The following is a 26,635-nucleotide window of genomic DNA, read 5'->3' on the forward strand; positions in this document are numbered from 1 at the left end:
AGGTGGAGAGGGTGGAGGAGGTGGGGAAGGCATTCTGAAAGGGGAGGTAGCAGAGTCCTTACTCTTTGGAGGTGGAGGCGGAGCCGGTTTGTCCAAATGTCTCTTTTTAGAAGAGAGTGCCAAATGTCCAGTTTTTGGATCCTTGGTAGTCTTTTGCAAGGGATCCGGTGTAAACAGTTCCTGTGACAATGTTTGTTCCGTTGGCGCCGAAGGTTTCGGGGCCGATGACTTTTTAGGCTTGTCCGTGCCGTGCTTAGCACTGGGCTTGGGAACCTCCGATTTCTTGGTCGGCGCCGAGGTGGGCTTCGGCGTAGAAGTGTCGGTGCCGAGGGCCTTATGGGGTTTGGTCGGTACCGAAAGGCTGGGTTTCGACACCAAGGACTTTGGTGCGGAGCTCGGTGTCGAGGTAGAGGCCGGTCTCTTTTTCGGTGCCAAAGTGTGTTTCTCGGCACCGCTGGAGGGCTGGCTCGAGCCCGAGCCGCCGGAAGGCTTATTTGGCTTCTTCACCGGGCCCGAAGGTGGGGTGTTTGAAGCAGTGTCTCTGGTCTTGCCTAGGCCCGGAGGCGAAGGCGTGACCGAAGCCTTTTTGGGTGTCGGCGCGGGTGCGGGAGGGGGTATAGTGCTCACGACCCTCTGCGCCGGGGTGATGTCCTCCACATCTGAGTCGTCGGCTTCGGAAGCACTGACGAGGTCCTCTTCGGTGTGCTGCTGTCCCGGATCTTCGACGTCGTCCCCGAAGATGTCGACTGGAACGGAGGTCGAGGAGTGCGCCATGTTTCGTCTGGCCCTTCGATCTCGAATAGTCTTTTTCGATCTGAAAGACTTGCAGGCCGGACAGTCTCGAGCCTCGTGTTCAGGGGAGAGGCAGAGGTTGCACACCTCATGAAGATCGGTGTGGGGGAATTTGGACCCACATCGAGGGCACTTCTTGAAAGGAGTTATTTCCATCAGCCGGGACCGGAGCTTGGGTAGGCCCGAAGGCCGCCGTCGACGACTGGAATCGAAGATGTGTCGAAGAGAAGGTGATTGAGGAGATCTGGATCTGAACAATACCGCGATGAGCGAGGATTCCGCTTCGATCGTCGAACTGGAAATGTTCGGAACCGGAGCGCAAAGTATTACATCCGAGCCCGATGGCGGAAAAAAACAATCTGAGGATGGAGCCGGAGCCCATGCGCAATACCATCCAAGGGAGGAGTCACCGACCTCGTGACTTCCAAAGACTTTCCAAGAGGAATAACAAACTGCAAACATCCGGGCCCAACACCAGATGGCGATCTATGCAAAAGTGTGTAATCTGCAGCTCATATGCCTCGAACATCTTCTTCCCAAACTGCTCCAGTTTCTTGGATTCCCTGTCCGGAGGTGCGGAAGGGAATGCGCTCGGGGACACAGAGGCTTGGAAAACCAAGCTCTCAGGGGTAGGGTGTTGGGAGAGGAAAATGGGGTAGCCCGGGGCCGGGCAATGGCGTCGGGCCACGTTCCTATCCACAGGAGTCCCTGTGTTGGGCCTGGACCAGGTGCCCAAAATAAAGTCTGAAAGCGCATCATTAAAGGGCAGCAGCGGCTCCGCTGCGGAAGCCGCCGGCCGAAGCACTTCTGTCAAGAGGTTAGTCCTGACGGCCACTGTAGGGAGCTCGAGGTGGAGAGCCTCTGCCACCCTACGCAACACCACTGAAAAAGTACCACCCTCCTCCGTAGCCACGATAGAAGGAGACGGTGTGCCAGGTTCTGGAGACAATTCCAGATCACCTGCGTCCTCCAATTCCTCTGTCCAGTCCGGGTCTAACTCGCATTGGGCTGCGAGAGGGTCAGACCTCTCCCAGTCCTCCCCGTCCTGCATAACCTGCTGGGAAGTTGGGAAAGAAGGAGGATGGAGAAAGGGATAGAAATTCCCCATCGGCGTCGGAATCGGTGTCGATCGACACCGGTCCGGGAACATCTCCATGTCGGGGTGGAAGCCGGGGACGACATCAGCCGGAGGACTAGCCGAAGGACTGGCCGACGCCGGCGGCGGTGCCGTGCCGTAGACGTCGTGGAGGTCGTACGAGGTCAACTGACATCGTCAGGGATCCATGCATGGATCCATCTGGGTCTCGCAGCGCCGAGGCCGGAGCCGTCGACGACGTCGGGGCAGGAGCCGTCGACGAAGAAGGGCGAGGACCCCCAGTCGGACCAGCGGGGCCCAAAGGCGCACCAGCAAGGCCCGACGGACCAAAGAGGCGGGCCATGGCTGACAAATTCCTGCAGCTGAGCCGGAGTCGCCGACGGACCCGGAAAGGGCAGGTAGGCCGTCGGCAACTGCATAGGCTCCGCAGGAGCCGCAGGGGTGGCACCACCCGCACCTTCAGCGTGTCGTGCTACAGGCTAGGTGAAGGTGAAGAGCGATGTTGCTTCTTCGACTTCTTGTGCTTCGTCTTGCCTGACCCAGAGTGCACTGACCCGGGACCTTTAACGGCGCATAGCCGACTCCCGGACCTCAAGCAAGTTTCGGGACCGCTCCCGCAAAGTTTTCGGAGCCATGGCCCAGCAGTCGGGGCACGATGTGGGGTCGTGGTCGCGCCCCAGGCAGTAGAGACACTCGCGGTGCGGGTCCGTCACCGACATCATGCGGGGACAAGCCTCGCAAGACTTGAATCTGGCGTCCCTATACACCAGGAGTCAAAGACTCAAAAGAACAGAGACAAAAAGTCCCAAAAACTCAGTCAAAAATGTACTGGGGGTACCGCGCTCTCCGCATCTGCGCTTGCTAGCGGGGGAAAAAAAAAGAACTGACGTCAGCACACGAGGGTGGCGTCTTAGTAGCTGCCGCGAAGTCATACCGGCGATCACAACGCCTACGACGGACGCAAAGCCGTACGACGCCAAATTCCGACGTGGAGAGGTACTGCTGACGAAAACTTGACGGATCCAGTCTGACGCCTGGGGGTAATTCTAAGGTAAGGAATCTATCACTAACGTGTCTCTTTCAGATAAGTCCATTGTGAGGTTTGTATTGATAGTTTTTTCGAGATCATTATATGTCAATAGTTATATTTACCATATGATACACCACAGTTTGTTGAGTTTGAATTTGACACAGTGTTGTGCGTTGTTGTTTTGTAGCTGTGTTTCCTTAGTAAGCAGTATGGCAGAAAGTTTGACTGCCCAGCAGGTTGTTGGTTTGCTTTTTGAATTTCCCCTGAACATGGCTCAGAGACTCACTTCAAGATTCGGCCTGTTCGCAACCATTTAGTAGATCGTTTCTCAGAGATCTATGTTCCAGGGAAAGATATATCTGTGGACAAGTCTGGTCCGGTTCAAGGGAAAGATATATCTAGTCCTGTTCAAAGGCCGTTTGTGCTTAAGACAATACATTCCCAGCAAGACAGCATGTTATGGTATTAAGATGTATATGCTGTGTGAAAGTGCCACTGGATATGTGTAAAATTTCAGGGTATGCACTGGTACGGTTTCTTCAGTTGACCCCCTGGTTGCCCTTCACTTTTGGGGTCAGTGAAACAGTTGTGTGGGAATTTGCCAGAGGACTTTTAATAAAGGTCACAATTTATACATGAACAATTTCTAAACAGGTGTCCAATTATTTAAGGAATTGTTCAAGGTAGCACAATCGCAACTAACTGTAAAGGATACCCAAAAGAGTTTGTACATAAAAAACTTCAAAGGGGACAGAGCAATGCCTTGCGTAGTAATGAACTTCCTGCTTTGAAATTTCCAGACAGAAGAGATGTCCACATGCTCACAACTATTCGTGATGAAAGCACTTTACCTGTGACCGTTTGGGGTCAGGAAGCAGAAGTACGCCAACCTGTGTGCATTTTAGATTATAACAAGCACATGGAAAGTGTAGACAGAGAAGATCAAAGGTTATAGCCTTATAATGCTGCTCGAAAGTCAAACAACTGGAACAAGAAGTGTGCTGTTCATTTGTTTCATTTGGCATCCTTCAATGCTTATGTTTCTTCCAAAGATTGTTCTCCAGATTCCAAGATGAGTTGTGAACAATTTCAGCAGTCTGTAATAGGCAGCCTTGTTGCAGTTGAGTAGGCAAATGTTCCCAAAGTTGGAGTGGTGGAGGATGTGGCTAGATTGAAAGATCAAAAACCAAAGGAAATGATGGACGGAGTGTTGAACATTGCAAGCACTCACCCCCAGTCAACTGATCTGGGTTTAATCCATCACCGTTCTTTAGCCCACTCTGCCACCCCAGTTCAGACATGGCCATATGCAAATCAGTCTGACCCTGTGCCTCATGGGAACAGTCCAGCCCAAACTGCCAAGCCATGTCTTCCCTGGACAAGAAACAAGCTTCCTAGGACCGGTTTCTGGCATTTCAGCCGTCTTCAGCCAGACTTGCTTGAATCCAGTGGCAAAGTGAGCAAGGGACTCACGTCTGAGCATACCCTGCCAACTTATGGCGAACAAAGCAAAAACCAAAGGAAATGATGGATGGAGTGTTGAACATTGCAAGCACTCACCCCCAGTCAACTGATCTGGGTTTAATCCATCACCGTTCTTTAGCCCACTCTGCCACCCCAGTTCAGACATGGCCATATGCAAATCAGTCTGACCCTGTGCCTCATGGGAACAGTCCAGCCCAAACTGCCAAGCCATGTCTTCCCTGGACAAGAAACAAGCTTCCTAGGACCGGTTTCTGGCATTTCAGCCGTCTTCAGCCAGGCTTGCTTGAATCCATTGGCAAAGTGAGCAAGGGACTCACGTCTGAGCATACCCTGCCAACTTATGGCGAACAAAGCAAAAACCAAAGGAAATGATGGACGGAGTGTTGAACATTGCAAGCACTCACCCCCAGTCAACTGATCTGGGTTTAATCCATCACCGTTCTTTAGCCCACTCTGCCACCCCAGTTCAGACATGGCCATATGCAAATCAGTCTGACCCTGTGCCTCATGGGAACAGTCCAGCCCAAACTGCCAAGCCATGTCTTCCCTGGACAAGAAACAAGCTTCCTAAGACCGGTTTCTGGCATTTCAGCCGTCTTCAGCCAGGCTTGCTTGAATCCAGTGGCAAAGTGAGCAAGGGACTCACGTCTGAGCATACCCTGCCAACTTATGGCGAACAAAGCAAAAACCAAAGGAAATGATGGACGGAGTGTTGAACATTGCAAGCACTCACCCCCAGTCAACTGATCTGGGTTTAATCCATCACCGTTCTTTAGCCCACTCTGCCACCCCAGTTCAGACATGGCCATACGCAAATCAGTTTGACCCTGTGCCTCATGGGAACAGTCCAGCCAAACTGAAAGATCACCACTTTCCTGAATACATTCCACCAACACCCAAAAAAGACTCTTTGTTGGAGATGTAGAGTATGAAAGGAGATTCGTATTTACTGCCCAGAGTCTCATTCTAATCCTGGCCTATGTGTGCCCACATGTTATAAATTGTACCATACTAAACTTACATATCGGGAGCAACCATGAGAGCAGAAGGGAACTGACTGTGGTCTGTATTGCTATATATGTTTTGTTAAGATACCTGGTTGGCAGTAGTATGCTATGCTAAGTTACACCTGTTGTGTATGTAGTCATAGTTGATATTTCATCTTCTACCAACAGGTTGGTTCTTTCCATTTGAAAAAAAAATTGCTGTTTTTAGTTGGATGTCTAATTTGTTCCTGGCTGTTCTTTGTGTATGTAATCTGTTCATTGTGGGAGTGTTTTAGAAATGAAAGTGGTGTGGAGCTTCATGGTGGTATCCGAGTGCCATTTGGCTGCCAGTGTGTGTGGACAGGCATTGGCCAGTGTGTGAAGTGACCAGCAGCAAGTCACTGTACACACACTGCTACCGAAACGCCAATTCACACATTCCGCCAGCTTCAAGGCGGCGTTATTGTTGAGCCTGAACTGGTGTGTCGCAGGCAGTGTGTGTGGCTGGCAGTGTGTGTGGCTGGCGGTGTGTGTGGCTGGCAGTGTGCGTGGCTGGAAGTATGCGTGGCTGGCAGTGTGCGTGGCTGGCAGTGTGCACGGTGTGTGTTAACTGGTATTTGTCTGGTGGGGTTTGTAGTAACTTGCTGCTGGTCAATTCTGCTGGTCACTACAGACACACACCTCCAGCAAAACACCAGCCCACACACACTGCCAGCTGTTAAGTGGTGTGATTGCGGTGTCAGTCCTGTGGGCATATGAAAGTGATGGGCCATTGAATGACGCCGTTTGCTGATGTGAGTGTAGCAATGTGCTGGGCTGGCATGTGAATGGTTTTGTGTGTGTGTGTGTGAGACACGTAAAAAATGTGTGGATTGCAAATAAAGAGGTTGGTCCTTGTCGTGGATTTACAGCTCATGAGCAGTGAGTCACCAGTACAGTATTTGAAATGTATAATTATTTTATTAACAGTGAATTTTAAGTTTTCATTTTTGTGAAATCTTTTGTTAATAAATTTACATTTAGAACTTTCACTCATCCTCATGCCAAATCCAAACAGTATGCTTGTGTACGTGAGTTGTTGATGGTTGTACAGTAATATGTGTCTTTTTGGTCTTTTCTGTCAGGGTGTACATTGTCTCCAGGGAAAATCTACCAACCCCAGATATTCTCGTGAACAGAACACCAGGGGACTCCAAAGTGGTGTGTCTCGTGTTGATACCCCAAGGCTTTCTTAAGCAGAAGCCCTTGCAATCCTCAAACATCGGCTAAAAACGCATCTTTTCTTTATATTTCTGTGACTCAAAGTACTGAAATCTGAAGGAACACGCAAATTTACTGCCACTCAGAGTTCCCAAGCGTCTCGCAATAAAAGTGGCACCCCACCTGTGTGGTTGCCCTAGCACCTGTAAAAGGGTGGGGTCAAAAATGCAATGTGGCAACATCAACAAAAGGGGTAGCTGCAGTTTTTGGGCCTAGGCTCAGCGGCTAGCCAGGAAAACATACCAAACCCAGGCATTTCAGAAAACTAGACACCCAGGGGCGTATAGGGTGGTGTCCCTCACATGGACCCCACAAAGTTTTCTTACCCACAATGCCCTGCAAACCCTCAAAATGTGCCCAAAATCACACATTTTCATTGAATTTCTGTGATGCATTCGTCCAGAATCAGATGGAATCCACATAATTTCAACCACTCAGCTTTCCCTAACTTCTCCCGATAAAAATGCTGCCTGACCTATGTGGCTGGGCCCAGTGCCCACAACAGGAACTAAGGTCAGTGGAAGTCCTCGCAAAGGGGCACTCACTGACCTTGCTTTGATCTGTTCCTGTTGTGGGCACTAGGCCCAGCCACACAAGTAGGGCAGCATTTTTATCGAGATAAATGGGGGGGGGGGGGGACACTGGATGGTAGGGATGTTGTGGATTACTGCTAATACTGGAAGATACTGTCACAGAAATACAAGGACAATACACAATATTACGATATGTTTGAGGTTTGCAGGGCATATTGGGTAAAAAACAAACATGTGAGACCCACACAAAGCACACTACCCTGGAATCCACTGAGTTTCTAGTTTTCAGAAATGTCTGGGTTTTATAGGTTTCCCAGGATGGCCATTGATTCCCAGCAAAAAAATTCTGATGTCTCCACATTGTATTTGGGGCTTTTCATGTAGCGGCCACAAGGCGTTCCCACACAAGTGAGGTACCATTTTTATTGGGAGACTGGGTGGTAACAAATTTGTGACTCCCCGCAAATTCCAGAAGTTTCTTCACAGACGTGTGGAAAATGTGCATTTTTAGACAAACTTTGTAGTTTGCAAAGGCTTCTGGGTAGGACAACCTGGGGAAAGCCAGACAAGTCACCCTACTCTAGATTCCCCTAGGTGTCTAGTTTTCCAAAAATGTGCAGGTTAGCTAGGTTTCCGTAGGTACTGGTTGAGTTAAGGCCCCAAATCCACTACTAGCCACAATGCAAAAAAAGGGTTTGTTTTCATTGGAAAAATAGGATGTGTCCATGTTGCGTTTTGGGCCCTTCCCTGTCGCGTGCTAGGGACCAATAAATCAGTTAGCCACATTGCAAAAAAAGTGTACGTTTTCAGTGGAAAAATGTGATGTAGGTAATTTGTGGCTCTTCACAAAAATCGAGACGTTTTCCTCACAGAAATGCAGGAAAATGGGTGAAAAGGGGGGCAAAACTTGCATAATTTGTGTATCTACTAAAGTGGCATTTTGTCATCCATTTGAAGATAACAGTATTGACTTAATGAGACGCAGTCCGAATAAAAGTAATACTCTTGCTTAAGAGGTCTAGCCCTCCACCTCTTGGTCATTTTCTTCAAATTACATCCACAAGAATATGACTTATTTTCTTTTTCAGTGTAAATGACCTAATGTGATGAAATATAGATAGTAAAGAAAGATTATAGGTCTTTCCACTTTCCTTCAAACAGAGTATGTTACTTACCTTTTAAGCATCTATTCGTAAGGTGTAGTGCTGCAGATTCACATGCTAAGCACTCTCCTGCCCTCTAGTGCTGAGCTCGGACTCTACAATGTTTTTTTCGAAGAAGTCTTTATATTACCGATGTGACGTTGAGTTTCCTCCTCTTCAAGAGAATGTGCATGTTCCAATGACTCCATTGTTAGATTGTTCATTTTTTCCCGCCATAAGGGCGAATCAGGATGCAGCTAGTGAAGTTACTCTAAAAGCATGAACATGTGTATAATAAACTAAGAAATATGTACATATTTGTATCTACAGTGAATAGTACATGTAAATCTGACACAGGCACATGCCTACCAGGGAGGTTGCATGTGAATATGCTGCACTACACGCTACAAACAGATGCTTACTTGTTAAGTATTCTACCCCACTCGTAGCATGTGTTGGCTGCAGATACACATGCTATGCATCACATTGTGGCTCTAGGTAACAGATGGTGCAGATGCTTGAAAAAAAGTCTGTAGGACTGTTTGTCCCACAAGGGATTGCTGTCTTGCCTGGACATCCATGAAATTGTGATTAGTGAACATGTGTGGATTTGACAAAGAAGCTGCTTTACAGATATCAGCGTAATGAATGTTGCACAGGAAAGCCAAAAGAGCACCTTTCGTTCTCGTACAATGCACGCGTGGAACTGTTGGTTAAGTAGGTTTGGCTTTAATGTAGCAAATTTTAATACATTTCACAATCTATTGTGCAATACCTGGTTTAGAAATTGCTTTACCCTTTATTGAATTTGAGAAAGCCACAAAAAGTTGTGCTTTCCTAAAGGGTCTAGTTTTGTCAATATAGTACATTAATGCCCTTTTAACATCTACAGTATGAAGGGCTCTCTGCCACAGTTTCTGGCTTTGGGAAGAAAACAGGTCAATCCAGCGTGTGGTTTAAATGGAACGGAGAGATTACCTTGGGAAGAAATTTGAGATTTGTACACAGTCGTACTTTATCTTGAAAAACCTATGGCAAGTGCATATATTTCACTAACTCTTCTTAGATAGGTGATAGTAGGAAAGCAACCTTCCAAGACAGGAACTGTAGTGGACAAATATGCACTGTATCGAAAGGTGTGCCGATCAACCCTGTAAAAACAACATTCAGCTTCCAAGAGGGCACTGGTGGTGCACGTAGTGGAATTATTCTTTTCAACCCTTCCATAAAAGCATTAATAACAGGAATTTGAAAAAATGACTGATGATCACGGTTCTGCACATAAGCCACAATCGTAGCCACTTTTGTAGGTGTAACAAGTAGCATTCTATTTGTTGTATAGTAGGAGCGCAAGGGTCTATGTGCTGAGCTATAAAGTAGTGTACAAAATGCTTCTACTTAGCTGCATAACAAGCAAGCTCTTGATGTGGGGTGTCTTGCCTCCCGTAGAATGTCCATACACTCCGGAGGCAATTGTAAGCACCCAAACTCCATGGTTTCAGGAGCCAGATTGCTAGGTGGAATTGTTTAGGATTTGGGTGCCTGACATTGCTGTGAGTGAGGTGGTCTGGTATGTTGGGGCGCTACTAGAATGATCTTGAGAGAGGTATGAGTTTCTGGACAAGAAATGGAATGAGTGGGAGAGGCGGAAAAGCATATGCAAATATCCCTCACCAACTCATCCAAAGAGCATTTCGGGACTGTGGATGGTGGTACTGGGAGCAGATGTTTTGGCATTTGCATTTTCTACAGTGGCTAACAGATCTACGCCCACAATCCCCCACGCTGAAGTAGTAGTAGAGGACTTGAGGTGGAGTTTCCATTCATGGGATTGGTGATGCGACCTGCTCTGCAGGTCCGCCACCGAATTTTCCACTCTCTGGAGATACTCTGCCAAGAGGTGGATGTGATGGTGGATAGTCCAGTGCCAAATGATCATTGCCAGCTACGACAACTGTATAGAGTGTGTTCCTCCTCATTTCCTAATGTAATACATTGCCGTCATCTTGTCCATCCATAAAATAATTGCCTTCTTGGATATAATGGGGAAGGAAGGCTTTTAGAGTCATCTAAACTGCTATGAGTTCCAGCACATTGATGTGTAGCATTGCTGATGATCGGTTTAAGGGCATTGAACAGTCAAGTCCTCCATATGTGCGCCCCACCGAATGAGTGATGCATCCGTGGCGATAGTCACTTGCGGGATTGGGTCCAGAAAAGATCTGCCCATAAGGAGATTCTCCATGCCCCACCAGTGCAATGCCTGATGGACCCTGGACTGAATCAACACTAGATCCTCTAAACTGCTCCCTGCTTGTGACCACTGAGATTCTAGAGGCTCATGTAAGGCTGCATGTGGAGCCTGGCATTTGGCTCTGGAGATTGAGGACTCTCAGGGCATTGGGGTATGCTGTGGCTGAGACCGATTTGAGGATTGCTCCTAGATATGGCTGCATCTGGAGAGATTGTAAATGGGATCTGGCGGCATTTATGGTAAAACCCACTTTGTGTTATGAATTGATGGTGGTCTGCGTATCCTGCAGGCACCTTTGTCGTGTTGAACTCTTGATCATCCAATTGTCAACATACAGGAAGACATGAATGTTGTGTCTACTCAAATGAGCTGCCACCACTGCTAGGAATTTGGTAAACACTCTTGGGCTGTTTTCACCCCCAACTGCAGACCTTTGAACAGGTAATGACTTCCACTTACCATAAACCCAGGTACTGGCGATGTGCAGGGAGAATCAGTATAGGAAAATGTGTCAGTCAGGCCATGTGCCGTCATGAAGTTGCCTTCTTCCAGTAGAGGTATTTTATTCCAAGGTGTCACCATATGAAGGTGCTCTGACAGAATGTAACAACTGAAAGGGCGTGGGTCCAGTATAGGTCTGAGCGTCCCGTCTTTTTGGGGTATTTTAAAAAAGGGGATGTGTGGCAAGTGTGCGAGGTGGTGAAACTTGCGCTTAGCGTGATATGGTCTAACATGATGCAAATTAGTGAGGTATGATCCGGTGTGGTGTATTCCGTGTGCTGAAGGATTGTGGTGCATAGTGTTGGTAGATAGGTTACTGTATACAATGATATACTGTGATGTGGTGTGATGCGCTTAAAAATGGTGGTGGATGGTGATGTATATTAAGACACAGTATGGTTAGCTGCAGTGACATGTTTGATGTTCTGGTGTGGTTTATGGTATAAAACTGTGTTGCTTGTGGAGACGATACTGTATGGTGAGACAAAGAGGGATGGGCCTTGAACAGTGTAACGAGGACTGGTGCTATATGCTGTTATTCATTCACTGTGGTTTAGCACTAGGTAATGTGAGGTACTGCATTGGGTGTCATGGTGATGCAGTGGGATACAGTGTTGTGTTGCAGCTCGTGGTTCGCTACTGCATGGAGTGATGTGGTATAATGTGTGTTCTTCTTAGTTGTTCACTTTCAGACAGCTCACTAAGAGCGTTAGGCTTTGAAAGACTGCTTAGAACGGGAGAACAACCGTGGAAGTATTCCCTTTTTTGGATCACTCACTGAAAGGATAAGGAATGCCAAAAATCTCTTGACATGGAAGGTGCAGCTCTGTCAGATATTTTGGACTATTAAATAAAGACCACACTATTGTCAAATGGAATGCAGTGTCATATTCAGATGATTATTAGGAAGAAACTTAATACCATTTCCAATAGATATCTGATATAATTTCTGTCTCAGCAGTCATCTTTCATTGTGAAAGTCTAACACCTGAACTTTCTCCCTATTTGATCCACATGCTAGGTAATCCTGCACAGTTGTACAAAACCTTTACTTCTTTATGGTCTGATTACATTGCAAGAGGTCATTACTTGGTTCCCTGTTGGTCACTTTTGTCAATTTCATTCCAGTTTAATATATTCTGCAAGAAGCCAAAGTCCATCATTTGTTTGAGCCTATACCTAGCTCGGCGTTCTCCAATATATTTGACTATCCTTTGCAGAACATGGACCAAGTGAAATGCCCAATAATTAAGTGTTCTACCACCTGCACCTCTATTTTGGTTCATGCCAATCTCCCCCCACTGTGCAAGGATCTATGTTTGAGAGAAAACCAGATACTATTGTGTTGGTGGGTCAAACACATCACTAAACCCTGAGATGACAAATACATACCAATAATTGTGAAAAGAATGAAGGGAAAAGTGGACTGCACTTGTTTGCTGACCTCATTCCCAAACAGAAAAAGTAGAAAGCATCAATGCGACCAAAAAACAGGAGTTTGTTGCAAAAGTCTTTGTATATTATAACATTATGAGGGCTATGCAACGATAAATGAAGATTTTGCAGAATGGCTGGAATTTCATTCAACCCCCTTTGGGCACACCAGAAACCATTCAATAAGTAATCAAACTGAATATCTCGGTGTCTATTCAAAATCAGGAAGAGGGAGCAAAAGAAAAGGACGTAGAGGGACTTTGAATCTAAAGGTAGGAAAGCATGAGATATTAATCACTATACCTACCTCTCTATCAGTCAGAGATATCAGTTGGAGATTATGTATGAGTGGTTCTTATATGAGCTTAGTAGGTAATTTTACTTATACTGCTTATTTGCTTTTCACAACCTTTTTTACTGTCATGGTCAGATCATTAATGACTGGGCTATAGTCTGTCTTGCTGCACAACATTTAATGTACTGAACTGTATTACTGAATTGCAAACAGTCTGATCACCAGGTGGACTGCATATGATACATGAAATAGCAGGTATGTGTTCAGTATGTGGTGGCCAATTACAAAATGCACAAAGTAGCGCCATGGGTTATATAGATTTCTGAAAATAAAATTAAAATATATTTGAATACTAAACCAGCTGCATTATCCATCCTGAACCCTGGAATATATATTTTCTGTGTTTAATTGGTGAAACAAGAGGGCCTATTTCTAAGAAGCAAAGATGACTACCAGAGGGACCTCACCTTTCGTATCGGAGAAAGACGTTATTGAGATCATCATTGACATGCAGCAGCTCCTCGGTTACCTCTTCGTTAGACACGCGCGAGATGAGCTCCACTATTCTTTGCTGCATTGCTCGGCAAGTTCTGTTCAGCTCCTGTGTTATTTAAGAAGAAAGCACAGCATAGCACTGATTTGTTCAATTTTCTTTAAAAACAGCTGTTTTTTCAGAACAGATTTTATATTTCAACTAATGCGAATTAAAAGCAAATTACCGATTGAAACGTGTAAAAAGAAACAGATAACAAAATCCCTTCAGTAATGTTTGCTCAGTATACAACACACTAGCAAATTCAGATTGCCTTGACACACTAGTGAGAGGCTTGTTTAGAATGTTTAAAAGATACTTTGGTGTCACATATCTCTGCATTACTGAAAAGTATTTTTTTTTATTTGAAAACAAATCGGTTTGCAGTGAAAGGTGTGGTACTTATAACCAAAATCTTTAGTAGGTGCAAAACGTAGTGAGATGCCTCAATAGCAAATGTAGGGGGGCAGGAGAAAAACCAAGTAAAACAAGGTCAGGCAAAGCATTTGATGCCAGCCTTTTGCTTTGATATATGCTGTTGTTTGGTAATGGTTATTGTGTAAATGTATTGCTGGGGGAGCCGCTGGGCCTTTAACAACACACAAAAAAAGGCACTGGCTAAAAGGAAAAATTTATTTTGGTCTAAAAAAAAAAACCACACATTGAAATTGTATTCCCTGGCACTGAATGGAACTACTTTATGTGTGGGTGTTCTTCTAGCAAAAGGGCAGAAAGTCATCACTCACAGCTAAGTTTGCCAGTGGCTGAAGTGCCATTGTCCCAAGCTGTATGCTTGGGTGGGTGGAAGGAAAAACTGGATGATACAATAACAGATAAATGGATGAAGAGGGGTGGGTTAATACCCCTATAAGTAAGAGCATTATATACATATTTTTAGGAAAACCAACATTTTTTGACTAACATCAGACCTGAAAAAAAGAGGAGGGTTCTTAAGGCTAAAGTGGCCTCTCCGATAACTGTTACTACCCACTCGTAGGCTCATTCACATTCACTAGATGTGCTTATTTCAGCCACTAAGTGGTAGGACTTGGAACGGATTCAAAAATTGCCAAATGCCAACTCAGCTAGAACAATTTGGATCATACACAGCATGGCCCAATTGAACAAGATACTCTGTTTAACTCCAGATTTCTCACATATAGAATAATATCAGTTGCCAGACTGGATCTGGAAGATTTTTCAGTATATCTCCTGTGTGCCAACAGGTGGTGGTGTGTGGCTCCTCATCAATCCCCACACCACCCTGGAAGTAAAGACGTCAGCTGTATATCACCAGAGCACACTGATGTTAGTTTCTTTCTGGACAATGCCTGTGCCCTCGGAAGTGGAGCACAACAACTTGGGACTTCTGTAAGAAGGAAAAGATTCCATTTTACAGAAAGGGAAGGTGAGGGACAGTTAGGAATCTGCAGTTAGATAGAGTATCCACTATAAAAAGCATTACCGGAGGTATGTACCCTGGTCTACTGAGTGATACTTTTAACAGCAGATTACTCACCTCTATTATGGATACCAAAGAACTACCTTTGCTGGTGGGGCTGTGGAATGACTTGAACAAAAAGTTCCTGTAGGAGCAAACGTCCAAGCTGTCCATCCTGGCAGACCTGGGTATCAAGGCAGTAGTGCCTCTTTAAAGTGTGCACTGGCGCCCACGTAACAGCCTCACATGTATACAGGACAGGCAGTCAATGTGCTAATGCGGTGGTAGCAGCCTTGGCACCAGTAGAATGGTATCACAAACCTTTCGGAGGCTAACAGTCTCAGAATCCTCAGAGCCAACCTCAAAGACCCAGGACTGAGGCTGCCACATCAGAATCATAGACCAAATGTCCTAGACTCCTTGTTCCGGGGAAAATCTCAAAATTGCACTGTATTCAGGATGGCTTCAACAAAAGAAGTCAGGAGTGACTTCAGCATAATAATCGTGAACCTCAAAGATGCAAGTAGGTTCACAGTTGTCCAGAGGTGGTCTACAGAGGACTGTGGCAAGCCCGCCGTAAAATAGCTAGTCATAATGGTAGGGGAAGACTGGTACCCTTGACTTTCTCAGGTATGCAAAGAAACACCATTATCTTCATGAACACCTGCTGGTGATTGGCGAGACCAAAGGGGAGGACAGTAAACTGAAAATGCTTTCAAGTGCTTGCAAGCTACCTTAATCCGAAGGGAGCATTTGTGGTCTGGCAGGACGAGGACCTGAAAACAGGTGTCCTGTATGTCCAATGCCTGCATCCGGTCTCCTGGATCCAGGGAAGAGGGAACCTGGGCCAGCGTGAGTATCTTGAATTTACTGTTGCAAAGGAAGATGTTGAGGGGTCTAATATCTTAAATAGGTTGACGGCCTCCGTTGTTCTTCAGTACTAGGAAATAGGGGGAGTAACACCCACTTCCGATTTCTGGGGTTGGGACCTGCTCTATGGCTGATTTTGCCATAAGAGCATGGACTTCCTACAGCAAAATGGACAAATAGTCCTCCGAAAGTCACTCTGATATAGGTGAAATGGGCAGTGAGTCGGAAAGGAAGAAAAGGTTACTTACCTGTAACTATGGTTCTCCAGTATTGGTATCTTTCATAGATTCACATGCTTGAATCATTCCCCGATGTTGAATTGGGCATTCCACGATATCATAGAAAGCAGCAAATCAAACATTTACCTTGAAGTTGATGCAAAAGACATTCACTTTAATAGCTTATTAGTGTTATTAGAAATGACCCAAAGTTCAGCCAATCAGGTGACCGCACCCTTTAGAACCTTCACCACAGAGGCTTCAGTATCTCTGATTTTCTAGCACAAGTGAGATATATACGAGAAGACATAAGGGGAGCCTCTATGGGGAGGACGGTGGGTTGCATGCGAGTCTTTGAAAGATACCAATACTGGAGAACCACAGTTACAGGAAAGTAACTTATTTTCTTCTCCAGTAGTAGATCTTTCATAGATTCACATGCTTGAATCAGAATAGTTAACAGTAAACACCGCAGTATAAACGTACAGTGAGAATATGGTAGTGGAAGGTAGGAAGAATAGTGGCGCACCTTATTGGAATAGATGTCATGGAACTGCTTGTCCTACTGCTGCATCAGTTTTTTTCTGCAGCTTCAAGGCAGTAGTGTTGAGTAAAAGTGTGCTTGCTAGACAAGGTCACTGCTCGGCATATTCGTTAAATGGGCACACCTGCAAAGAGACCTGTGGAGATGGAGATGGAGACAGCTCTGGTGGAGTGGCCCTTGACCTTAGCAGTTAAAGGTTTTCCTACTTGCCGATGACAAAATTATATGGCAGAAGCAATCCGTCTTGCTATAGTCTGCTTAGAAACAAGAAACCCCTTTTCGAGGATCCTGTAGGCTACAAACAACTGATCTGCTTTGTGTATGTTGTTAGGCTTGTGTATGTAGAACTTGAGACATCTTTTGATATCTAATGTAAGAAAGTGGCTCTGTATATACTGCACCAAAGTAAGGTTCAGTGTGCACAGAGTCCACAGTCCCCAGAGGTTTGGCAGAGGCTAAAGTTAGATATAACCTTACTATCTAAAGTGGTAGCTTGGTCGAGCAGTAAGGCAGTATCAGAGGACAGTGTAAAGCATTTGTTGGACACACTCAGTCAGCAAATGACCTCACACACTCAATAACTGAACTCGAAGCCAATTGTTTTGAATATAAAAATATATAGTAGTTTTATTTTAGAACCACAAGTAGGTATCAACATACTTTCTCAGAATGAGATGCTGTAGTTAAAACCTTTCATATAGCAATAGACTTTTAAATGCAATAGTTACAGTTGTTGCAATAGGCAACACAAGTTGAACACAATTATAACATTTAACTCTATGGGGATTTTAAAGTAAACGCAATATCAATTACTTTGCATAGGTTTTTCTTACTCAGGGCTGGATCCTGGATTCAGCCCTGGTGCATCTCCTGCAAACAGTTGAAAGAAATCGTTTTTGTCATACAGGCGATTTTTAAGGAATATTTGTATGTTCCAAAAACCAGGCAATGTTATCCTATTGAGAAAAGTTTGGTTATCGGAAAATCATAGTTGTAATTGCTTTGTAGGGTCAGTGCTGGGCACAAAGATCCAGCACTGGGATCTTTCCTGATAACATGTGAGTAATTTTGTAAATATTTTAAAGTTTCAAAACTCGACAGAAGAATTTCCAAGTGAAACCAGTCAATGTTACCCTATGGAGAAAATGTAGGTTATCGGCTTTCAGGTAAGTACTCAACTGGCAGAGTTACGGTTCTGGGCACAGACTCAGGGGTCTCCCAGGGTCAGGTAGGTACAGTTGTTACACCCTCAGCGGCACAGGGGCAGCCAGGTGCAGAGAGAGTTAGGTCCAATGTGAGCCGATGGCGGGCAGGGGGCCTTTGGTTGGTGGCTGCTAGCAGGCAGGCCACACGGCTGTGGGAGCTGAGCTCCTGGTCTCTTACACAGGGCAAGTGAGGAAGTAGGATAGGGCAGATGTTGCACTTCCGGGGGCACTCGGGCGGCTGGGTGCAGGGTGCTTTTGAGCTGTTGGGCGCTCAATAGATTTCAATGGGAAAGCTGCAAGACGAACAAAGGCTGCAAACTCGGGGACGGAGATTCTTCAGGTGCGACCACCACTTCGAGAGGTAAGTTGGGAAACTGTAGGTTAGGTAGGCACCCAGGAGTTGGACACAGGGGGCCGCCGGGTGCAGGGTTGTCTTTTGGCATCGGGAAATCTTACCCTCTGCTGGTCACGGTTGGAGGGGTCCCTGGTATTGAGGCTGCAGGCGTAGTCAGGAGCGTCGAGGAGGGTCCTTGGGTGCTGGATTCTTGGTCACAGTCGCCGGGGGGGAAGTCATTGTGGTCTTTGTTCACTCAGGCACAGGCCGGGCTCGGCGGGTGCAGAGTGTGCTGGATTCACGGTTCCTGGCTGGGCACCAGGAGTTGTTGCTTGTTTGGAGCAGGACCACTGCTCGTGGGAGTCCCAGTCTTTTAGATGAGCAAGGCAGTCAGGTCCTCCGGGGATTTCGAGGTTGCTGACCACTGGAGATGCCGGGATTTAACAGGAGCAGGTTCGAGGGTCGACAGGCCTGTAGGGCTGGTGCCAAGTCAGTTGGTGTCGTCCTCTTGTTAGCAGCTGCACGGCAGGTCTTTTTTCTTCTTGTTGTTCTTCTTGTTTCGGGATCTGCTGAAGGAAGGTTCAGGGTGCCCCTAAATACTAAATTTAGGGGCGTTACAGGTAGGTAAAGGTCAGGGACCAATGGGTCCCTTCCCTGGGATGGGTACACCCCCTATCCTGCCACTCTCCAGTGGAAGGGGGGTAGGAGCCTAGTCCTGATTGGGTAGGGCTCCCCTTCCTCAAGATGGTAAGAGCCCGGAGTTGTGCTTCACCTCGCCTCCCCCACCTGAGGGGTGGGGTTGGCAGAGGCTGTCACACCCCCTTTCCTCACTTGGGTTTTCCCGCCGATCTTCCTGCCAGAGTGGGGGTCAGAACCGGTGGGGGCCAGTTGCTGAGTACAGCAAGTGGCCTGGAGAAGCTCACATAGGCGGCATGCCTTTGAAGCTTCCCCTGCCCATCCTGGGGGAGGAGACCTAGCACCTCGCCCAAGAGGTGCATTGTTGCAGACCCACAAGAGCGGATGGCTCTCTACCCAGGGGTCCAGCAACATGTCTGCTGGGTGGCAGCCTATGCAGCCTCTCAGTCAGGACACGGGTTGTTGGTTAGTTTCAGGGGGCAACTCTAAGTTGCCCTCTGTCGTGCATTTTACATTAAAGTCCACACTGGCATCAGTGTGGGTTTAATGTGCTGAGAAGTTTGATACCAATTTTCTCAGTCTTCAGTGTAGACATCATGGTGCTGTGGAGTTCGTGATAACGATTTCCCAGCACCATATACTCTTAATGGCAGCACTGCACTTACAGTGCCTAGGAATGGACCTGGGTACTGTAGGGGTACAGGGCTCATGCACCTGTACCCACACCACTGGTATAGGGCACCCAGCTAGAGGGGTGACTGAGGTATGCCAGGGCAGTGTGTTTGTGGGCATGGCACACAGGGATGTGTGCAATGTCGACTCTATTTTGTTCTGCACCAAGACACTCAGCCTGCAAGGGCAGTGTGTGTCTCAGGGCACGGGGCCTCTAAGGGTGGCACAATAAGTGCTGCAGCCCTTAGGGGCCTTCTCTGGTCACAGGGCCCAGGGTACCTAGGGTACCATTTACCAGGGGCTGACATGTGGCCAGAGATGCCAATTGGGTTTAGGCTTCAATGCAGTTTTAGTTAAGGAACACAGGCCCAAGGCACCTGATTGGCAGGAGCCCAGGACACACTCAGTCAAAGTACATCAGCAATTCAGCAACAAGTGGGGGCATACCATGCAAGAAAGATGGCACTTTCACACATTTAACAAATGTAATGATCTTTCTGCTGGTGTTTGAGGATTACGGAAAAACGTTCTCAATATGACTGGTTTGTTTAGGTGAAAGTCTGATGGGACCTTTGGAATAAATTTAGGATTTGTCCTGAGGATCAAACAAAGTTTTGAAGTGGAGAAAAGGTTGTTTGATCGTAAATGCCTGGATGTCGCTCACCCATTCTGCTGAAGTAAGTGCCAGAAGAAATGCTGTCTACCAGGAAATTTACTTTAACTCCTCTTTGTGAATTGGTTCAAACAGGTGTTTCATCAGTTCTGACCATACAATTTCTAGATGCCGAGGAGGAGGAATTTTCACAGGAGGAAACATTCTGAACAGTCCTTTAAGGAGTTGCTTTATTATTCTCGAGGACGACCATAACAATGGAGATTTACTGGTTCTACAAATCCTGGAAATGGCTGCTAGATGGACTTTTATGGACAAGTGAGAAAGACCAGATTTTGCTAGGTGAAGAAGATACGGAAAAGTCTGCTTCTGTGATGATGCGAAAGAATGGATGATGGAGTCCATACACCAGATACTAAATCTCTTCCACTTAAGTTTATATGTTTTATTCATGGTCTGTGCTCTTGCGAGTATGGAGGGAATTTATAGTTTGGCAAATTCATGGAACTTAGGAGCCAGGCTGGCAAGTGAAGAGATGTTGGGTTGGGATGATGGACCTGGCCAGGGTCGGTATTGGTTCCAACTGAATGGGAGGCTGCTCCAAGAGGAGCAGGAGCCCTGTAAACCAAAACTGGCAGGGCCACCTGGGGGATATGAGAAGGACTTTCTCCTTTTCTTCTTTAGAAACTCTGATATCAGTGGAATCGCGGGAAAAGCATAAATTCCTGACCATCTGATCAAAAATGTATTCCCCACATTCTTTTCTGTGGATGCCAACTGGCGAAGAACTGGTATTTGCTGTTCTCACTCGTTGAACAAGTCTAAGCCTGGTTTGTCCCAGCAATGGAAAAGATGGTCTAGAGTTTGCTGGTCTAGTTCCCATTCGTGGCAGGTCGTGCTGGTCTTGCTTAGCGAGTCTGCAAAGATGTTGGATACGCCTGCCACATGTCCTGCCCTGAGAGTTACTCAGTGTCGAAGGGCCTAGTTCCATATCTCTTGCGCTTGAAGGGATAGCACTCTGAACGTGTTACGCCTTGTTTGTCCAGGTAGTGCATACTCGTGGTATTGCTGGTTCAGATGAGTACAGAGGATCCTGTGATTTTGGCTAGGAAGGATTTTACTGGCAATGAGATGGCATTTAGCTCCAGAATGTTGATATGAGGTGTTTGTTGAGCAGTCCATTTTTCCCTGACCGTCAAGTCCTGGAGATGAGGGCCCCAGCCCTCGAGGGATGCATCTGTCCAGAATCTGCATCAGAAATTAGGCCTTCGGAAATGTTGGGTGTGTGTGACCACCACTGCATGGCTTGCCTCATTGTGGATGTAATCTGAATGAGAACATTGAAAAAGCCGATGGTTTGTAGCCACTGGGTGTCCAAGTCCTCCGGAAGTGACCTCATGTAGAGACCGAAATTTGGTATGAGGGGAATTCATGAGCCGAGTATCCCCAGAAAAGACTTGTAGAGACGGACAAAAGAGGACCTTATTTTGGTGAGGCGCTGTGCTAGGCTGCAAATCTTTTCCTGTCTCGTGTGGGAGGCGAAGACTTTTACTTGGATTGTATCCAGCACAGCTCCCAAAAAGGCGATGGTGGTTGTAGGCGTAAGGAGCGACTTTCAGTGGTCGACTGAAAGGCCTAAGGCAGGGAAAACAGATACACATGTTGTATCTTCTGCTCTTTGCTGTGATGTGCTTGCCTTTATTAGTCGATCGTCCAAATACGTGAATACTTGGACTCCTCCTTGCCTGAGATTATGCTGCCGCCGGAGCTAACACGTTTGTGATTACTTGAGGTGCCGAACTTAGACTGAAAGGCAACACCCTGAATTGGTAGTGGGTTTAAGCTACCCTGAATTGCAAGAATTTTCTGTGCTTGTGATGGATTGGGACATGAAAGCAGGTATTTTGGAGATCCAAGGCGTCATACGATTCCCTTGATTTAGAAGGTGTAGCACATCCAGAAGAGTGATGACACGAAATGACTGTTTTTTCAGAACCGTGTTGAGTTGAAGAAGATCAAAGATGGGGCACTAGTCTACCGTCTTCTTCTGTATTAGGAAGAACTGAGAGTAGAAACCGATTACCCTCTAAGTCGTCGGTACAATTTCTATTGCTCCTTTGCGTATCATTGCGGTTATTTGCGATAAGAGCTCTTTCAAGTGGGAAGGTGATGGTCCTCGCAGTAGTACATTCAGTGGGGTCTGCTGAAACTACCGGGTATGCCCCTTTGAGAAGATATCTGGGACCTACCGGTCTGACGTGATCTAAATTCTGCCCCAATGTGAGTAGTTGAGGTGGAGGTGGAGGCCGGCACATGCAGGGGGTGGGGGGGGAGGGGGTCACTGCTTCTTGGCAGTGTCTCTGCCTCTATAGGAAGACTTTCCTCCAGCAGGATTTCTGTATGCTGCAGATGGAGGTTGCCTATAGGACTGCTGGTGTTGCTGGACAGTAGTCTAGTAAAATTATCCTTTATAGGGTTGGTACTGTTTGTACTGATGATAACCTCCTCAACCTCTGACTCCCAGAAAGGGCTGCCTTTTATATTGGACAGCGCCCAGAGACCTGGTTGTCTCGGTGTCAGTCTTGATGGACTGGAGCGTGTCGTCAACATGTTTGCCAAACAATAATTCACCATCATATGGCATGTCCATAATTTTTGTCTGAATTTCAGTGCAGAAGAAGTAGCTTTAATCCTTTCCTAGCATCTGAGGACTGCTACCCCGGCTAGCTGTCGAAATCCTGTGGATGACACATCTATGGCACAGTCTATTATTTCTGCTGAAATCTTCTTTGCCTCCTGCAGTATCTTTCGTGCTTCTAATTTTGCATCTTCCGCTAACAGGTCAATACATGTGGAGATGTCTGACCACATTTGGAGGTTGTAACGCCCCAGAATTGCCAAGGAGTTTGCTGCTCAGACAGTGGTAACCGCCACTGTAGAGAACTTTTTTCCAATACTGTTGAGGCGTCTCCTGTCCCTATCTGGAGGAGCAGAAAGGGGAGAAGATGGAATTCTTGAACTATGCTGGGCTGCCTGTGCTACAACAGAATCTGGTTTTTGTTGGTCAATCAGATTAGCTAGAAAATTCTCAGGCACTTTGTATTTTTTATCTAATCTAGAAAGTACTACTAGTATAGAGACTTAAAAAGTTTTCATAACTTTGAGGCCTTCCTCCCGTAGGAAGTTCACAATCAGGATAGCACGAACTGCTTCCCTAGCTCTTTTGGCAGGCCGTTCAATAATGTTATGAAATCTACCGATGTCCTCCGGTGGAGAATCTATTTGTGGTGGAGTAGAAGGGGACGGTGTTTGTATTTGGTAACCGTCCCACTCACTGGGAATTGAAGTGGGTTCCTCAAATTCACCCTCCTTTCTGTCTTCGTCCATGAAATGAAGATCTTCCACTGGGGGCTGAGGAATTGGAGCAGACAAGGGTGGCAACGGTGCTGAGGGTGCTACAAGAAGCAGTGATGTATGTCTGGGAGAGGGTACCAGATGAAGTAGTCCCTGGAGAGCTGTCTGTGGTAGTGGCGTGGCAGACCCTGATGGTCAAAATCTGCAGTAATAATCCTGCAGCATATAATGCAAGTTGGTAAACAGTGTCGTTGCCATAAGTACTGCAGGTTCCTGTTCTGTATACGCCGGTTATTGTTGTTGGTGTACGTATTGATCAGTTGCATATTGCTGATCAAAGTATTGCTGGTCCTCTTCATCTTCCTCCTGACACTTAATATGAAGGTCTGAAGGGATATGAGCTTCTATGAATGTCTGTTGTCATCTGAATTCTCTCCTTCTTCCTCCTCACCAACATCTAGGAGATTATCTGGAGGGACAGGGGACACTTTACTGGGTCAGGTGTGAGAAGGTAACATTGTGATGATTTGCGCTTCATTGGTATTAACGCCAAAGGTACAGAAGAAGACCGGTTAGCTGATGGTTTTAGTCAGGACTTGAGAGCAATGTTGTCGATATTGCTGCAGACCGGGCCATTGTCGATAGTGTTGCCGTCGACAGTGGTGTTAAGAGTGTCGACGGATATGATGCTGTCGTCAATGGCGACGAGGAAGGTGCTGCCGTTGATGGTGCGGACTCTGACGTTGCAGACGATGTTGAATCCGTAGATGATCTGAACTTCAGAGTCGACGGATCTCTCTTGGAAGTCTTCGTCGACGGGTTCTTTACCTAGAGTGCTGTCGACGGCAATGTTGGCTTTGACATAATCTTGATGGATGTTATTGTTGTTCATAACGGTGACGACGATATCATTGGCGAAGCTGCCGTAGTGAACTCAATGTCGCTGTGGGAGCAGTGACGATGGAGACTGTCTTCGATGATACGCTCTTCATGTCGAGTTGACGAGAAAGACCTTTTCGCCCTCTGAGGTGACAAAACTGTTTTTGTAGACACTGGGAGAGATACAGCAGGTTTCTTACCCTGGGCAGCCATGGCAGAAGGTGTGGAGGGTTCAGAGCGACCCTTTTCTGAGGTAAGTTGATTTCTAGAGTTTGATGGACGCTCCTCTACTCTGGACCTTAAAATGTGGGGTTTGGACACAAACTCTCTACAGATCTCTCTCTCTTATTAAAGGCTAAAGTCTTTAAAGAAGTGTCACTCTCCTCATCAGATAAAGGGCATTTTTTTGTTTTAAGCTTTTGCAGCCACAGCAGAAGTCTAGCCTCTCTATCTCGCAATGTCTTGTGAGAAAAAGTATGGCAAATTTTACAATCTTTTATCTAGTGGTCAGGGTGAAAGCAATAGTGCAGTTCTTGCGAGGGTCATCAGTGTGAAGCCTCATTTTTCTACAGGTGCCACTGCGTCGAAATATACCTCTCTTGGCTGCAGGAGACATGGTGTTTGAAGTCAGAATAAACTTAGCCAAGAGTAGACAGACTGGTAAAAGAAGAATTCCTGTCAGAAAGACCAGAAATCTGAGCAGAGCTTGACTCCTATCACATGATGTGTGGTAGAAAACCTGACAGACTGGAGCCTCTGTGGTGAAGGCCCTAAAGGGTGCTATCCCCTGGTTGGCTGAACTTTGGGCCATTACTAATAGCTATTAAAGTGAATGTATTTTGCATTAACTTCAATGTAAATATTTGATTTACTGCTTTCTACGATATTGTGGGACTCCCACTTCGTTGACAGGGAATGAATCGAGCATCTATGAAAGATTCAATACTGGAAAATAGCAGGGGTAGCCCCTCTGGACGATCTTCAGGCCCCATTTGTCGAAAGTTATTGCTCACCACCCGTAGAGAAAATGAGTGAACCTGCCTCCCATAGGGTGATCGTGTGTAGAGAAGAGGAAACTAAGGATTGATGTGGATACTGTCTTGCTGGTGCAGAAAGGCACAGGGAGTGTGCAGCTGCTCTGCTTTCTATAAAGAGCTCAATGGTGGGGTCAGCCTTCTTGCCAAAGAGGTGAGACCCATCAAAAGGCATATCCATGAGTAACACCTGGACCTCACCCGAAAAAGCCAGTGGATTTCATCTACACATCACGCTGGAGAATCACACCAGTACCGACCTCTCTTCCCAAGCAGTCAGTGGTGTCTAATCCTGGCCAGATTACATACTCGGCTACATCCTGGCAATCCTGAATGGTCTGTGCAAAACTGGGCCAGAACTCCTCAGGGACTGTCAGCAAAATTTCAGCCAGGGAGTCATATAATGTATTTGAGTAGCGTTCCTGCAGTCAGCTGGTGTTGACGAACCAACGGGCAAGGTGGAGGATGAAAACATCCTCTTCCCAAATGCCTCCATCCTCTTCGACTCACTATCTGGTTGGGTAATAGGGAAGAAATTAAAGTTGACTCTGTTGGTGGTGGCCTGTACCACCTGACTCTATGGAGTAGAATGCTGCATAAGAAAGCCAGGGTCACAAGGAGCTGTCCTATGGTGATGTGTCACATGTCTGTTTGCTAGTGGGCATGAACAAAGTTTTACCCTAGTGCCTATGACAGTATCATTAGGTGCTTCAGTAAATGGCAGAAGAGGTTCTGAGTTAGATTGTCTTGCTTGTAGGACCTTCTTGAGGATGTCAGTCTTTACTTATGGAAGGCTGCTGCAAATCTAAGACGTCAGCCTCATTTTTGAATCACCAATGCGAAGGACACCGATTCTTCTGTAGAAGGCCTGGGGAGGGGGCACCAGCCTGTGTCAGGGGAAGTATCGAGCCCTCTAGCCTCTTCTGGGTCCAAACAGAAATCGTGTTCATCGTATTGTGAAGAAAAATCACCCCCCACTCACCAATAGCAGGTTGGCTCGTCCCAGAATCCGACCCGAAGAGGTGTTGAACTACTGCAAGATTGTCTCTTGGTAAAGGCGGTGTCTTGTCTGAGTCAGAAGGACTGGGGGTAGGCCACATGAGAACTCAAATCAAGACACTCTGGCTGAGGTTGAGATGCGGTTGCTTGGGAGTCGGACAGAGCAATGGACTTGACTTCCTCTGTGCTCACGACGATGTGCCATGAATTGGTGTGGCTGAGCGTTGATTGCAGAGGGTGGAATCTGCTCTGCAGTCGGAGCTGAACTCGTAACGGATTCAAAACACAGGCAACAATGAGGATGGAACCACTGGTGGTTACTCAGCTGGAAGCATCGACAAATCACTGGGGCACTATGGTGCTCCAGAGGGAACCGGTAGGTGCTGAGGATGAGAAGCATGGATTCTTTAAAAAGCCTTCATCAGTTGTGGCGTCACCGATTGACCACAGAAACTCGGGCGCAGCGGACCAGTCTATCGGCTCCTCGATAGTACAC

The 26,635-nt window shown here is 46.6% G+C and overlaps 1 protein-coding gene across 10 annotated transcripts in view; it reads right to left on the reverse strand.

Annotated features, from left to right (window-relative positions):
• Positions 1-26,635, reverse strand: part of TOM1L2 (target of myb1 like 2 membrane trafficking protein) — a 429,404-nt gene that overhangs the window by 138,913 nt on the left and 263,856 nt on the right. For all 10 annotated transcript variants that reach the window (XM_085628956.1, XM_085628954.1, XM_085628953.1 and 7 more), the window contains exon 8: positions 13,276-13,409. In XM_085628956.1, coding sequence (XP_085485082.1) covers positions 13,276-13,409 — 134 coding nt within the window. The remainder of the gene's footprint in view (positions 1-13,275; positions 13,410-26,635) is intronic.

This window comes from Triturus cristatus, chromosome 10 (genome assembly GCF_964204655.1).
Source record: "Triturus cristatus chromosome 10, aTriCri1.1, whole genome shotgun sequence".
NCBI classification, from domain to species: domain Eukaryota; kingdom Metazoa; phylum Chordata; class Amphibia; order Caudata; family Salamandridae; genus Triturus; species Triturus cristatus.